Source organism: Nerophis lumbriciformis, linkage group LG01, assembly GCF_033978685.3.
Source record: "Nerophis lumbriciformis linkage group LG01, RoL_Nlum_v2.1, whole genome shotgun sequence".
Classification (NCBI taxonomy): domain Eukaryota; kingdom Metazoa; phylum Chordata; class Actinopteri; order Syngnathiformes; family Syngnathidae; genus Nerophis; species Nerophis lumbriciformis.
The window spans coordinates 78,472,730-78,489,525 of record NC_084548.2 but is presented as its reverse complement, the minus strand read 5'-3'; the positions used below and the strand labels follow the sequence as shown (position 1 = coordinate 78,489,525).

Sequence of the window (16,796 nt, the reverse complement as noted above, 5' to 3'; positions counted from 1 at the left end):
CAACAACTTTAGCAATTTATTCATTACATTTTGAAGCTCTCAGAAGCCAAGTTATGTTATATTCCTTAATATTTATTTATGCAAGTTTGAAGTATCAATTATCTAAACACAGTTTTGTTTGCATATTTTCAGGATATATATATATATATATATATATATATATATATATATATTAGAGATGCGCGGATAGGCAATTTATTTCATCCGCAACCGCGTCAGAAAGTCGTCAACCATCCGCCATCCACCCGATGTAACGTTTGATCAGAACTGCACCCGCCCGCCATCCGCCCGATCTAATATAGATGATGCAAGGCATTAGTGAGCCTGCTAACTACTCCGGTTTTCCCGTAATTCGTACGGTTTTCATCAACCTATTCCGGGTTTTTCATTAATTAAAAAAAAAAAAAAGGGTGAAAACTACGCGAATTGCACCTTGTGCAGACAAGATTGTTCGATCGGACACGGAGGAATTAGGGATGTAAAAGACCACGTTGGGACAAAAAAACACAAGTCTAATGCCGTTGCTAGCGATACAAGTGGAAAACTTTCAACGTTTTTCGTCGCCCAAACAGATTCTTTGGATGTGATAAATGCCGAAGTTTTATTTACGGAGGCAATAATTGAGCATGGATTTCCAATCGCACTTGCTGATCACATGGGACAGTTAAATGTTTGTCATGCAACCTTTAAAAATCATTACGCGGTGATCGCGGTCCCAAAAATAAACTTTTCTTGCATGATAATGTCCAGAAAAATTCGCTTTATATTACTATAGAGTCCTTTTAACGAATGAGTTTGATGGTTTATCACAAACCTTAAATGAAAGAAGTCCTTTGTTCTCCTGCACCATGGCCTTGCTTCGTGTTTGGTGCGCACGCTTTATAACCTCACTGAGGTAATAAAGCTTTTGCCTGTTAAAGAAAGGAGACTGATCCAACGCAGCACAGACTTCCACGTGCCACGCTGTCACGACCCAGACGCACACCAGTGCGCAATCATATGGGAGCCGCGCTAAGCGCACCTCCAAGCGCGTCTCGCTGCCGGCGACGGACGGGTATATGGGCCCGACGCTCCAGCGCCATCCATTTTCAGGGCTAGTTGATTCGGCAGGTGGGTTGTTACACACTCCTTAGCGGGTTCCGACTTCCATGGCCACCGTCCTGCTCTCTATATCAACCAGGGTGAGCCCCACCCCTTTCGTGAGCGCACTGTGCGCGGAGTGACCCCTGTTACGCGCCCCCGGCAACAGGGGTGGCGGGCAGGTAAGCTGCGCGGGCGGAGCGCGCGGAGTGACCCCTGTTACGAGCCCCCGGCCACGGAGGTGGCGGGCAGGTAAGCTGCTTACCTGCTGCGCGTGACGCCGGCCGCGGCGAAGGCGGACGAGGCGGGGTGTCGGTGCGGTGGGCGCGGTGGTGACCCTGGACGTGCGTCGGGCCCTTCTCGCGGATCGCCTCAGCTACGGCTCCCGGTGGGTCCCGGACCCCGGCGAGGCGTCCCTTCTCCGCTCCGTAAAAGTGTCCATCTCTTTTCTTTTTTTTTCTTCTGTTGTGGCATATGCTGCAGGTGCCTGCTCGTTTTTCGTATGTGGGTAACAACATTTAACTATGTATATATATTTCCGAATTGGTTTAACTGCCACCCGCAAAAAAAAAAAAAAAAAAAAAAATATATATATATATATCTAATTAATCCACCCGACCCGACCCGCGCGCGGATAAAATCTTATTTTTTTTAATTTCATCCGCCCGATCCGCGGACTCCGCGGTTGTGTCCGCAAACCGCGCATCTCTAATATATATATATATATATATATATATATATATATATATATATATATATATATATATATATATGTATGAAATACTTGACTTGGAGAATTCTGGCTGTCAATATACTCCTCCCCTCTTAACCACGCCCCCAACCACGCCGCGCCCCACCCCCGACCACGCCCCCAGCCCCCACCTCCCGAAATCGGAGGTCTCAAGGTTGGCAAGTATGCGTTAGCCTACATGAAATTATTTGTCTGTTACAGAATGTGATAGTAACCTGGCTTTTTAGCATTAAGCTAATGTTACATGATTCGGCAATTGCTAATCAATAAATAGCGAGTTCTGTTTTAACGTCGGGTTAATATTGTGGAGGGGGCTAAATTGTTATGGAAAATAATAATGTAATGTTAGGTAATTACAGTACTCCCACCTTACATTCCTCAGGGACATTTGTATTAGATCTTTTAAGCAGGTGTTTTTTGTTTACATTGTTATTGCCTTCTGGTTAGCTAATGTTTGCCCTGCAGGTAATAGTCACTTTTCCACCCCTTTATATATTAGGTATAGTTGTAAGTTAAAAAAAAAGGTCAAAGACAAAGCTATTCGGTTTCTTGTGAGTATATACACTTCACTGCCGATGTGGGGGGGCGCCACCTAAAATCTTGCCTAGGGCGCCAGATTGGTTAGGGCCGGGCCTGCTAATACCGGTATACGTACAACCTTAGTTGTTAGATATTTAGGGTTATTGTCAGTTAACGATTTAAAGCTGGAAGGCAGCGGAAGGCAGCGGAAGGCAGAATGTGAAAAAGCAGCGATGACAAGAGAATGTATGATATACTGTACGACTTACAGGTTTTAAGCCAGCGTGACATGGGAATGTTCCAGGAAGTGACCACTTCCACCATGGAGCGAGGCATTTCCACATTCAGAGGTTTGACCACTTGCATTTCCCTGCACAAACAACGGCACACAGTTCACGAGAAAGATACGAACCGAGAAACCAGAGTGTCCTGGTCATTGAACAACACATTATAGAAGTTCTTTTGGATCTCAACAAAACCTTGCAGGGTATAAATCCGGTTTCCAGGACGGCGGGGAAACGAAACATCAACACGATGCCAATGTTCATTCTTTCAATTAGAAGATCAGAACCTCTCATTGGTGACTAAATATTTGACTGTCTTTAAATAAGATGAGCTTGTCATCACACAGTTCACTTGTTATCTGCTGGGTAATCATCAGGGATGCAGGACAAGGAGACAGTTATTGGGGTGATATGAGGAAATGATGACAATACAAGCAAAAAACATCAGCTGTGCTGCAACGTGTTTACTTGTGCAAAACATCTAAATGTCCTCCAACAAGCACACCATTTCTTCTATTTTTAGTCAAGTCACTTCCAAAAAGGTAAACATGCTAAGCTATAGTCTACTAGGAGCGTGTAGCTACACAACAGTCAAGCACACAAACTAAACATACGTAATAAAAGTCCTTAATTTAACAATATTGCAGTCTAAAACAGCACAATTGTCAATATAAACAAATACCAAATAATTAGAGTTGCATATTACTTACACATTAGAGATGCGCGGATAGGCAATTATTTCATCCGCAACCGCATCAGAAAGTCGTCAACCATCCGCAATCCACCCGATCTAACATTTGATCAGAACCGCACCCGCCCGCACCCGCCCGTTGTTATATATCTAATATAGACGATGCAAGGCATTAGTGAGGTTATAAAGCTTTTGCCTGTTAAAGAAAGGAGACTGATCCAACGCAGCACAGACATTCGCGTGCCACGCTGTCACGACCCAGACGCACACCAGTGCGCAATCATATGGGAGCCGCGCTGAGCGCACCTCCAAGCGCGTCTCGCTGCCGGCGACGGCCGGGTATATGGGCCCGACGCTCCAGCGCCATCCATTTTCAGGGCTAGTTGATTCGGCAGGTGGGTTGTTACACACTCCTTAGCGGGTTCCGACTTCCATGGCCACCGTCCTAGCTGCTGTCTATATCAACCAGGGTGAGCCCCACCCCTTTCGTGAGCGCACTGCTAGTGGAGTGACCCCTGTTACGCGCCCCCGGCAACAGGGGTGGCGGGCAGGTAAGCTGCGCGGGCGGAGCGCGCGGAGTGACCCCTGTTACGAGCCCCCGGCCACGGGGGTGGCGGGCAGGTAAGCTGCTTACCTGCTGCGCGTGACGCCGGCCGCGGCGAAGGCGGACGAGGCGGGGTGTCGGTGCGGTGGGCGCGGTGGTGACCCTGGACGTGCGTCGGGCCCTTCTCGCGGATCGCCTCAGCTACGGCTCCCGGTGGGGCCCTCTCGGGGGAAGGGGCCTCGGTCCCGGACCCCGGCGAGGCGTCGGGGGCCTTCTCCGCTCCGTAAAAGTGTCCATCTCTTTTTTTTTTTTTCTTCTGTTGTGGCATATGCTGCAGGTGCCTGCTCGTTTTTCGTATGTGGGTAACAACATTTAACTATGTATATATATTTCCCAATTGGTTTAACTGCCACCCGCCTGAATCTATTTAAAATCTTTTTTTTTTAAATTTCAATCGCCCGACCCGACCCAACCCGACCCGACCCGCGGATAAAATCTAATTTTTTTTTATTTCAACCGCCCGATCCGCGGATAATCCGCGGACTCCGCGGTTGTGCCCGCAAACCGCGCATCTCTACCGCGCGCAGTGCGCTCACGAAAGGGGTGGGGCTCACCCTGGTTGATATAGACAGCAGGACGGTGGCCATGGAAGTCGGAACCCGCTAAGGAGTGTGTAACAACCCACCTGCCGAATCAACTAGCCCTGAAAATGGATGGCGCTGGAGCGTCGGGCCCATACCCGGCCGTCGCCGGCAGCGAGACGCGCTTGGAGGTGCGCTCAGCGCGGCTCCCATATGATTGCGCACTGGTGTGCGTCTGGGCGCGCGAATGTCTGTGCTGCATTGGATCAGTCTCCTTTCTTTAACAGGCAAAAGCTTTATAACCTCACTAATGCCTTGCATCGTCGATATTAGATATATAACAACGGGCGGGTGCGGTTCTGATTAAATGTTAGATCGGGTGGATGGCGGATGGTTGACGACTTTCTGATGCGGTTGCGGATGAAATAATTGCCTATCCGCGCATCTCTATTACTGCGTCATGAGCTTAACTTAATGATTTCTTGTGGCAAGTAGGTGTTGCTAAAAAAAAAACCCACTCCACTTCAACTTAAAGACCGCAAAGTCCGTTCCAAATGGTTAATAATAAATAGGTCAGTGTTTATTTTACCCTATTGTGAGTCATAATCAAGCCTTTTCGAACATTCCACACTACAGAATAACAAAAGTAGGTACTATGTTTCGTGCTGTTATCAAATGGCCTTATATCTAGGTTTCAATAAAAGCACAGAAAAAGTTGTATCGGAACACACACAATTAAAAAAATTGCTCTGATAACTGATTAAAAAAATCATAATTATCTGCAATGTGCCGTGAGAAAATCAAACGCTCCTTTTCTCATAGGAGGTCAAGAACTTCCCCTGAGCTCATTGTAAACAAACATTTCGCATGCATTAAAGAGAAATCATGCCTCTTCAATACAGCCATTACTTGCCTGTCTTGAGGATATCAAGGCCTGGATGGCCCTAAACTTCTTACATTTCAATGACAAGAAGACAGAAGTAATAGTGTTTGGACCTAGTGGTACCTGTGAGCTCCCCCCTGTTGACTTTGGCCCTTTGGCTTTGCACGTTAAGCCCACGGTCACCAACCTGGGCTTTCGTATTGACTGTGATTTTAAATTGGAGCGTCAGATTGGCACAGTGGTGAAAGCCAGCATTTTTTTATTTACGTCAGCTGGCCAAGGTTAAAAACCTTCTTTCTAGGCAACAGTTAGAGACAGTAATCCATGCCTTTATCACATCTCGGCTGGATTACTGTAACTCTTTGTATTTTGGAATTACCGTATTTTCCGCACTATTAGCCGCACCTAAAAACCACAAATTTACTCAAAAGCTGACAGTGCGGCTTATAACCCGGTGCGCTTTATATATGGATTAATATTAAGATTCATTTTCATAAAGTTTCGGTCTCGCAACTACGGTAAACAGCCGCCATCTTTTTTCCCCGTAGAAGAGGAAGTGCTTCTTCTTCTACGCAAGCAACCGCCAAGGTAAGCACCCGCCCCCATAGAACAGGAAGCGCTTCTTCTTCTACTGTAAGCAACCACCCGCCCGCGTAGAAGAAGAAGAAGCGCGCGGATATTACGTTTCATTTCCTTTGTGTGTTTACATCTGTAAAGACCACAAAATGGCTCCTACTAAGCGACAGGTTTCCGGTTCATGAAAAGACGCAATCTCTCCATCCGCACACGGACTACTATTTCACAGCAACTGCCTAAAGACTTTCAAGAAAAGCTGGCTACTTTCCGTGCATATTGTAAAAACAAGATAGCTGAAAAAAAGATCCGGCCAGAGAACATTATCAACATGGACGAGGTTCCACTGACTTTTGATGTTCCTGTGAACCGCACTGTGGATACAACGGGAGCACGTACGGTGAATATTCGCACCACAGGGAATGAGAAGTCATCCTTCACTGTGGTTCTAGCTTGCCATGCTAATGGCCAGAAACTTCCACCCATGGTGATATTCAAAAGGAAGACCTTGCCAAAAGAGACCTTTCCAGCCGGCGTCATCATAAAAGCTAACTCGAAGGGATGGATGGATGAAGAAAAGATGAGCGAGTGGTTAAGGGAAGTTTACGCGAAGAGGCCGGGTGGCTTTTTTCACGCAGCTCCGTCCATGTTGATATACGACTCCATGCGCGCCCACATCACGCTGGTTTTTAATATATTATTAAAGTTTGACTGACCTATCTGACTGTTTTTTTGACATTCCTTTAGCGCAGTTAGATGCGGCTTATAACACGGGGCGGCTTATAGGTGGACAAAGTTTTGAAATATGCCGTTCATTGAAGGCGCGGCTTATAACCCAGGGCGGCTTATGGTGCGGAAAATACGGTAGTCAATCCTCCCTCTCACGTCTGCAGCTGCTCCAAAATGCAGCTGCCCGACTTTTAACTAACACAAGAAAAAGAGAGCACATTACTCCTGTTTTAGCCTCCCTCCACTGGCTGCCTGTGTCTTTTAGAGTCCATTTTAAAATTATCTTACTCGTTTTTAAATCCCCACCGTACCTCTCTGAGCTGCTCCATATCTATGCCCCCCCACCCGGTCTCTCAGGTCAGCTGATCCTGGAGGTACCCAAAACAAAGCGAAAGCTCAGAGGGGAGAGAGCCTTCTCTGTTGCGGGTCCCAGACTCTGGAACGATCTCCCTCTCCATGTGAGACTGGCCCCTTCTTTGGCTACTTTTAAGACCCTTCTTAAAACCCATTTTTATTCACTGGCTTTTAACCCAGCATGAGACTTTGAACTGTTTTTCGCTTTTAACTTTTTGAACTATTTTTATCTAACAAACTGTTCTTAGGGTAATTTATATTTGCTTTTTAAATGTGTATTCTTATTTCTGTTTTAAATGCTATTTTTTAGTCTGTCCTTTGCCTCTATTTCTTTGTGGTGTATAGCCCTTTGTTTTTCAACTGTGCTTGTTTTTAAAGGGCTTTATAAATAAAGTTGGTATGGTATGGTATGCTATTTGCGCCAAGTGTTCTGCAAACATTCCACGAGGATGGAAAAAAAACAACAAAAAAAACATTGAGCTTCAACACATCAAACCTCATCAGTTAACTGAAACCCCAGCATCACTACGACGATGTTTTGAAAGCCCACAAATAAGACGCCGGCAGTGCTAAAGAAGCTTCCTCAAAGCCAGCCACAAAGAAAGGTGTGCACAAACTATTTAAAAAATAACATTCATGGTATTGGTCCTGAGAAGCAGGAAGTTATCTGTAACAGCTTCAGAAAAACAACAACTTTGCATCTCTAGTAATTATGTTTGATTTATTATTTTTTGTTCACATTTGATTTAAGTAGGGTCATTTATGAACACCGAAAGGCAAAATAGCATCAATCTTTTACAAGTGCCATAAAAGGGTCTGGTTATGGAAAAGAAGTTATGACACTGCATCCGTAATGAGGTCCAGGCTGTGAGTCATCTGTGGATAAACTCACCAGCGCACGTGGTCTTTTTCCTCCACATGTCCGGCTCCTGCCAACATGCTGCTGCTCTCACTCAGGTGGCCCACAAAGTAGTTGCTGAAGTGGAAGGACAAGGCATTCTCATAGGCACCCAGCCACCTACAAATACACACATTTTTATTTACTTTTTAGTGTGCCGCTGGAAATCATCCCATTTCACAGAATTTGTCTGACAGTGATTATTGATTGACTACTTCATTTCCATGAAAAAGGATGAGTTTGGCCAAAGTGTTTGGTGTTCATATATTTGGGTGTGTGAGGGGCTTCATGGTGGCAGAGGGGTTAGTGCATCTGCCTCACAATACGAAGGTCCTGAGTAGTCTTGGGTTCAATCCCGGGCTCGGGATCTTTCTGTGTGGACTTTGCATGTTCTCCCCGTGACTGCGTGGGTTCCCTCCGGGTACTCCGGCTTCCTCCCACCTCCAAAGACATGCACCTGGGGATAAGTTGATTGGCAACACTAAATTGGCCCTAGTGTGTGGATGTGAGTGTGACTGTTGTCTGTCTATCTGTGCTGGCCCTGCGATGAGGTGGCGACTTGTCCAGGGTGTACCCCGCCTTCCGCCCGATTGTAGCTGAGATAGGCTCCAAAGGGAATAAGCGGTAGAAAATGGATGGATGGATGGGTTTTTAAGCCTTTTTTAAAAGCATCCACAGTCTGTGGTGCCCTCAGGTGGTCAGGGAGAGTGTTCCACAGACCCCATTGTCTCAATCTGGTGTGTTTCATCTGTAGTATGGATTTGGATATGGGGGGGAAAAAAGAAAAATGCCCTTACTTGTGTGTGAATGCATTTCCGTGGATGGGGATGAAGAACAGGAAGAGGTAAGGGGCGATGCAAGACGACACCAGCAGGCAAACCTGACTCTTTAGCAGGCTGAGGGAGGAACGCCAAAACCACAACCAGCTCTGAGGAGCAGAAAAAAAGCCTTAGAACTTTGTCGGCACCCACAAAAGACTTGCTCACCAGTTGTCTGCCCAGGACAGCAGCCTTGTATGATGAGAAGCTGATCCACGGACCGAAGACCACGTTTCCCACGAAGAGAACGTAGCCTAGGAACTCTGTCGGTGGGGGCAGAGCGGCGACCGTCCCGCCATCCAGGTCAAAGGCCAGAGAAATGGCTTTCATGGCCACCACCATCTGACTGCCTCTCAAAACACAGGCAAGAACACACAGGAAGTAGGCACTGACAGCTTGACCTCAATAATTGTGCAAAAACATTTTAAGTAAACAACAGAAGCTGAGGATGTTTTGATCATGCTTTTATGCGGCTGATTGTGATCATCTGTGAGTGAGATCAGCTGATATTGATCACATGTATCAACTTAATCTTTAAAATGTATTTATTTTGCAAACATATCAAGACAATATTTAAACTAGTTCCTTATTCGCATTTATTACATACTGTTTCAGCAAAACAAAGTTAATCGTACACAATATCTAAACAAAAAATATATATTACAAACTACTATCTATTACTATTTGAAATGTTTTGGTTTTTGCCCCCAAATCCATGATGACAAAAGTAACTAAAAAACAAATTTTGTGAAAATGAAAATAGTGACCTAATCGCTGTAGTCTAATGGATCATATACTGATACTACTCTTGGTATCGTTTCCACCGATATTGTCCTTTATCTTCTAATATAGAAGTTCTCTACCTTTTTTCACCAAGTACCACCTCAGAAGAAACTTGGCTCTCCAAGTACCACCATAATGACATCATTAAATACAGTAGTGTAGTAGACCTAAGTATTCATTAAGTACCACCATAATGACAACATTAAATACAGTAGTGTAGTAGACCTAAGTATTCATTAAGTACCACCATAATGACAACATTAAATACAGTAGTGTAGTAGACCTAAGTATTCATTATGTACCACCATAATGACAACATTAAATACAGTAGTGTAGTAGACCTAAGTATTCATTAAGTACCACCATAATGACAACATTAAATACAGTAGTGTAGTAGACCTAAGTATTCATTAAGTACCACCATAATGACAACATTAAATACAGTAGTGTAGTAAACCTAAGTATTCATAAAGTACCACCATAATGACAACATTAAAATACAGTAGTGTAGTAGACCTAAGTATTCATTAAGTACCACCATAATGGCAACATTAAAAAAAAAATGCAGTAGCGTAGTAGGCCTTAAGTATTCATTAAGTACCACCATAATGACAAAATTAAAAAATACAATAGTGTATTATTATTATTATAGCCTAAGTATTCACTAAAAACAAGGCAGAGGTTTTATTTAACAAGTACATTTAATATTTTTGTCCACAAAAAAAAAAGAGGCATTTTTGACTATAGGGGGGGAAATCACATGCCTGCTCCCATTTGAAGTTGAATTGCAGAAATTAATTCCTTTTTGCACCATATTTAAATTGTTTTGTGTTTCACCTGCAACTCTCACTAGGATACATGAAAAGAATATTGTGTTGAAAGAGACATTCACCTCTTATCTTGTGCCAGGTCACCGTGTCAATTAGATGTAATTCTCTGAAACACACAAAGCACAACATCTCACATCTGCACTGGAATATACGTACAAGCAAAAAGCACAAATTGACAAAGTTAAACCATACGCACACACACACGCACACACACACACACACACACACACACACACACAATCATTTGGAATGAGGACCAAGTTTTTGATCATCACTTGTGGGGACCACCCTTTCTACAGGTTGTGGAGACATAAAAAAACTTAGTTAGCTCATGTACAGGTAAAAGCCAGTAAAATAGAATATTTTGAAAAACTTGATTTATTTCAGTAATTGCATTCAAAAGGTGTAACTTGTACATTATATTTATTCATTGCACACAGACTGATGCATTCAAATGTTTATTTCATTTAATTTTGATGATTTGAAGTGGCAACAAATGAAAATCCAAAATTCCGTGTGTCACAAAATTAGAATATTACTTAAGGCTAATACAAAAAAGGGATTTTTAGAAATGTTGGCCAACTGAAAAGTATGAAAATGAAAAATATGAGCATGTACAATACTCAATACTTGGTTGGAGCTCCTTTTGCCTCAATTACTGCGTTAATGCGGCGTGGCATGGAGTCGATGAGTTTTTGGCACTGCTCAGGTGTTATGAGAGCCCAGGTTGCTCTGATAGTGGCCTTCAACTCTTCTGCGTTTTTGGGTCTGGCATTCTGCATCTTCCTTTTCACAATACCCCACAGATTTTCTATGGGGCTAAGGTCAGGGGAGTTGGCGGGCCAATTTAGAACAGAAATACCATGGTCCGTAAACCAGGCACGGGTAGATTTTGCGCTGTGTGCAGGCGCCAAGTCCTGTTGGAACTTGAAATCTCCATCTCCATAGAGCAGGTCAGCAGCAGGAAGCATGAAGTGCTCTAAAACTTGCTGGTAGACGGCTGCGTTGACCCTGGATCTCAGGAAACAGAGTGGACCGACACCAGCAGATGACATGGCACCCCAAACCATCACTGATGGTGGAAACTTTACACTAGACTTCAGGCAACGTGGATCCTGTGCCTCTCCTGTCTTCCTCCAGACTCTGGGACCTCGATTTCCAAAGGAAATGCAAAATTTGCATGGTTGGGTGATGGTTTGGGGTGCCATGTCATCTGCTGGTGTCGGTCCACTCTGTTTCCTGAGATCCAGGGTCAACGCAGCCGTCTACCAGCAAGTTTTAGAGCACTTCATGCTTCCTGCTGCTGACCTGCTCTATGGAGATGGAGATTTCAAGTTCCAACAGGACTTGGCGCCTGCACACAGCGCAAAATCTACCCGTGCCTGGTTTACGGACCATGGTATTTCTGTTCTAAATTGGCCCGCCAACTCCCCTGACCTTAGCCCCATAGAAAATCTGTGGGGTATTGTGAAAAGGAAGATGCAGAATGCCAGACCCAAAAACGCAGAAGAGTTGAAGGCCACTATCAGAGCAACCTGGGCTCTCATAACACCTGAGCAGTGCCAGAAACTCATCGACTCCATGCCACGCCGCATTAACGCAGTAATTGAGGCAAAAGGAGCTCCAACCAAGTATTGAGTATTGTACATGCTCATATTTTTCATTTTCATACTTTTCAGTTGGCCAACATTTCTAAAAATCCCTTTTTTGTATTAGCCTTAAGTAATATTCTAATTTTGTGACACACGGAATTTTGGATTTTCATTTGTTGCCACTTCAAATCATCAAAATTAAATGAAATAAACATTTGAATGCATCAGTCTGTGTGCAATGAATAAATATAATGTACAAGTTACACCTTTTGAATGCAATTACTGAAATAAATCAAGTTTTTCAAAATATTCTAATTTACTGGCTTTTACCTGTATATACTAGGTCAGTGGTTCTCAACCTTTTTTCAGCAATGTACCCCCTGTGAATTTTGTTTAATTCAAGTACCCCCTAATCAGAGCAAAGCATTTTTGGTTGAAAAAAAAAAAGATAAAGAAGTAAAATACAGCACTATGTCATCAGTTTCTGATTTATTAAATTGTATAACAATGCAAAATATTGCTCATTTGTAGTGGTCTTTCTTGAACTATTTGGAAAAAAAGATATAAAAATAACTAAAAACTTGTTGAAAAATAAACAAGAGATTCAATTATAAATAAAGATTTCTACACATAGAAGTCATCATCAACTTAAAGTGCCCTCTTTGGGGATTGTAATAGAGATCCATCTGGATTCATCAACTTAATTCTAAACATTTCTTCACAAAAAAATAAATCTTTAACATCAATATTTATGGAACATGTCCACAAAAAATCTAGCTGTCAACACTGAATATTGCATTGTTGCATTTCTTTTCACACTTCTTTTTGACAGACATTTTAGTGACAAACCTGAGCTTGTGCTTCACTGAGTTTATGAACTTACATTCATATTTTGTTGAAGTATTATTCAATAAATATATTTATAAAGGATTTTTGAATTGTTGCTATTTTTAAAATATTTTTTAAAAATCTCACGTACCCCTTGGCATACCTTCAAGTACCCCCAGGGGTACGCGTACCCCCATTTGAGAACCACTGTACTAGGTCATAAAATCAGTGTCAGTTGAGTCGGTCCATAGGTTGCCTGTAGGGATTTTTAATGTCCAGCAGATGTCAGTATTTAGTGACACAGTATCGACACAGTATCAATACAGTTTTGCAATGTGTCGAAACGCTTCATGACGCCTCATCAACCCATCACTAGTTGTCTGCAACTCCAACTAGCATATATAGAAGGATGGAAAATCATGAATGAAAAGAAACTAAGCAGTAAACATGTTTTATGGGCCAAAGCTTAAAAATCACTTAGGCATCTTCAGAATGGATCTGAATATCATTTAAAAAGGTTTCCCTTCAGGGGACCTGTTTTTTTGTCCCCATACCGTCAGAGGTCCCCTAAAGGTGACTGTGTAAACAGAGCCATGTCCCCATCAAGTTTGCCGACGATACCACAGTGGTCGGGCTCATCTCCAGGGGTGACGAGGCTGCCTACAGAGAGGAGGTCCTGAAGCTGACGGCCTGGTCTTCGGAGAACAACCTCGCTCTCAACACCAGCAAGACCAGAGAGATCATCGTCGACTTCAGGAGGAGCAGCACCGACCCTGCCCCCCTCTACATCAACGGCGAGCGTGTAGAGAGGGTCCACACCTTCAGGTACCTTGGAGTCCACATCTCTAATGACTTCTCCTGGACAGTCAACACCACATCAATCATCAAGAAGGCTCAGCAGCGGCTACACTTCCTTAGAGTCCTCGGGAAGTACAACCTGAAGCCTGACCTGCTGCTGACCTTCTACCGCTCGTCCATCAAGAGCCTGCTGACCTACTGTATTACGGTATGGTACGGCAGCTGCACTGCAGCAGACAGGGAGAGGCTGCAAAGAGTGGTCAAGACGGCTCAGAAGATCATCGGCCGCCCTCTCCCCTCTCTGACGGACATCTACACCTCCCGCTGCCTCAACAGAGCCAGTGCCATCATCAAGGACAGCACCCACCCTGGCTCTGACCTGTTCCACCTGCTGCCCTCTGGGAAGCGCTACAGGTGCATTAAAACCAAAACAAACAGGCTAAAGAACAGCTTCTTCCCCAGGGCCATAACCATCCTGAACGGACTGCCCCATTGTCCCTCATAACTGCCTTCTCTTCGGTGCAATAACCCATTCCACCAACCACCCTGTTTTTGTTTTGTTTTTTCATGTATATATTCATTTCACACCATATTCATTGCACTTCTACATTTTTTATATTTTTATATATTTGCACATTGTTTTTCTAGCATGCACACATCGCACTGTATGGAATGGCCTCAATCTCGTTACCTTGCGTAATGACAATAAAGCTGATTCTGATTCTGATTCTGATTAAGTAAGCATTGCCAGAACACACACACACACACACACACACACACACACACACACACACACACACACACACACACACACACACACACACACACACACACACACACACACACAAAAGGAAAGGTTCTAAATATCCCACAGGGGGTCTTTGTTCAATCAATCAATGTTTACTTATATAGCCCTAAATCACGAGTGTCTCAAAGGGCTGCACAAGCCCCAACGACATCCTGGGCACAGATCCCACATCAGGGCAAGAAAAAAACTCAACCCAATGGGATGACAATGAGAAACCTTGGAGGCCAGGATTAGTGATTTAGAAGTAGCTAAAACACTGTGGATGGATGTTAGCCATGTGTTAAAGCAGCTCTTCCTGAGGGTGCTTCGGTGTTATAACTTCACCTTTATCTAAGGCTGAAACGACGCGTCGACGTCATCAGTTACGTAAATACGTCGACGCCGTTTTTGTGCGTCGACGCGTCGGGTATTTACGTCACACTGCCGTCATAGCGGAGCGCAAAGCAGATGATGCGAGCGGTGCGAGCGAGGGAAAAAAAGCACGCCAAAAGTCGTCAAGTGTGGGAGTATTTCAATAAACGGCCTAATAATGTAGTAGCGGGGAACAGCTGTCTCGTCAGCTGACGCGCGAGCTCGCAACCATGGCTGCTTAGCAACCAGCCAAACCCCACATAATAAAATTATATTTTATCTTAGAGCACATCCGCATCCCTATTCACCTAGGAAACCCCAGGAAATGTATATAATTCGGCATTATTTCGGCCAGTCGGCTTATATGATCAGAGCCGATCAGTTTACGTTCACGCGCAGGTATAACGCGGCGCACTCCTGTCTCATCTGCTGGTGCGCGAGCCCGGTAATTAGACAGCTTTGTCAAATCATGGAGTACAAAAGACGCCAGCGCAGAGTGGAAAAAGGTTTAGTTCATTACAGATAACCCAGAGTTGTGCCAAAAGTGTACCAAAACCAAAAGCTGAACGGACAGCCGGTAAGATTTAATATTTCTCTTTGTGGGTGTGGCGCACCTGTTGCGCTGGTGAGATTGGGGGGGGGGGAGTTGTGTGCATGTAGCATGCTTAGTCTGGAGGCTAAATACACACAGTGTTTTATGTAACTGTTGTTTAGTGTTGATATTCTTTGCTTAGTTTGATAAATGTTGGAGCAGTTTGCTTCATCAGGAGGGTGAAGTCGCTCAACTTAAAGTGTTGGATTTAACTGTGTTGGATCATTGGCTGCTGGTGAGGGCATAGAAAAAGGGGCATTTTTCTACCAGTAGACAGCGTTTAAGATTGAGTGTTTCACTGCTAAATTAATAACATATTTATATTGAATATGGATTTTAAATATGTATCTAAATAGGTGGTTAATTGGTTAGGTATTTATGTATTTGCATATTGTGTTTCTGGGTTTAAATGTATTTTATATGTATCTTGGTGCATTTATGTTGAGACAATTTATTTAAAATCTGTTTTAACTTAAAGGGAAAAGATGTGTCCATTTTCTTGCACTTGTTTAATGGTTAAGAGTTTGATAGCCTAATTAATAATTGTAAATTATGGGATTGATAATTGATTGATTTTTTTTTACAGCTTGTTAATCTTGTGGTGTTTTGTCCTTAAAGGTTTTTCACCTACTAAAGAAGCTAAAGGCTACTAAAGACAGCTAATGACAGCTAAAGAAACTAAAGTCTACTAACACTGCTAAAGACTGCTAAAAAGACTAAAGAAGAAAAAAGAAGCTGTTTCTTGGTTGGAAAAACTGTTGCAAACTAAAGGAAAATAAAAGGAAAAAGTAACTACGGTCTGGTCTTTTGAGTGAAATCCAGAAGCCACATTCAGCATTGGTACATCCCTTCAAGTGTGGGATAAGCACAGCGAAAAAAGCAAAACACTTGACAGTTGTTGTATGCACACTGTGTCGAGCGGAAATGGCCTATTATAGCAGCACAACGGCTATGAAGGAACATTTGAAAAGAAAACACCCGACGGCGTTCTTGCCATCACCATCAACTAGTCAATGGTCCGCGTGAGTATACGTTGTCATCATTACACAAAAACATGAATGTGTCATTTGTATCTGCGTTGTAAATTCATAAACTAAAACACTGTTTCGCTCTGAGAGGCGCGTTTGGCGTGCATGTTCAGTGTTTACAAAGACGCTAACGTTAATTAGTTGTGCAAATACCTTTTACAACATTAACAGTTACATATACTATGTACAAACCAACAATTAACTTTCACTTTAATCATACTATCATTGTTGTGTTATTAAGCAAAATAAGCAATACTTTTACTTTTGTTGAAATGTTTACACTGTTACAGAATATTTTGTTTTGCACTTTTTTGTATTGGATGTTTATCTTTATTTTTGCACATTTTAAAGCAAAATAAGCAATACTTTTACTTTAGAAATGCTTATACTATTGCAGAATATTAAGATTTGCTCTGGATGTTTACTTTTATATTTGCACATTAAAAAGAAAATAAGCTACTTTTAATTGTGTTAAATGTTA

The 16,796-nt window shown here is 43.1% G+C and overlaps 1 protein-coding gene across 5 annotated transcripts in view; it reads right to left on the bottom strand.

Annotated features, from left to right (window-relative positions):
• Nucleotides 1-16,796, bottom strand: part of LOC133615148 (protein-serine O-palmitoleoyltransferase porcupine-like) — a 58,490-nt gene that overhangs the window by 18,873 nt on the left and 22,821 nt on the right. For all 5 annotated transcript variants that reach the window (XM_061973547.2, XM_072914841.1, XM_072914840.1 and 2 more), the window contains 5 exons: nt 10,381-10,424; nt 8,874-9,055; nt 8,685-8,815; nt 7,882-8,007; nt 2,620-2,720 (listed from right to left, as the gene is read on the bottom strand). In XM_061973547.2, the coding sequence (XP_061829531.2) occupies nt 2,620-2,720; nt 7,882-8,007; nt 8,685-8,815; nt 8,874-9,055; nt 10,381-10,424 (584 nt within the window). The remainder of the gene's footprint in view (nt 1-2,619; nt 2,721-7,881; nt 8,008-8,684; nt 8,816-8,873; nt 9,056-10,380; nt 10,425-16,796) is intronic.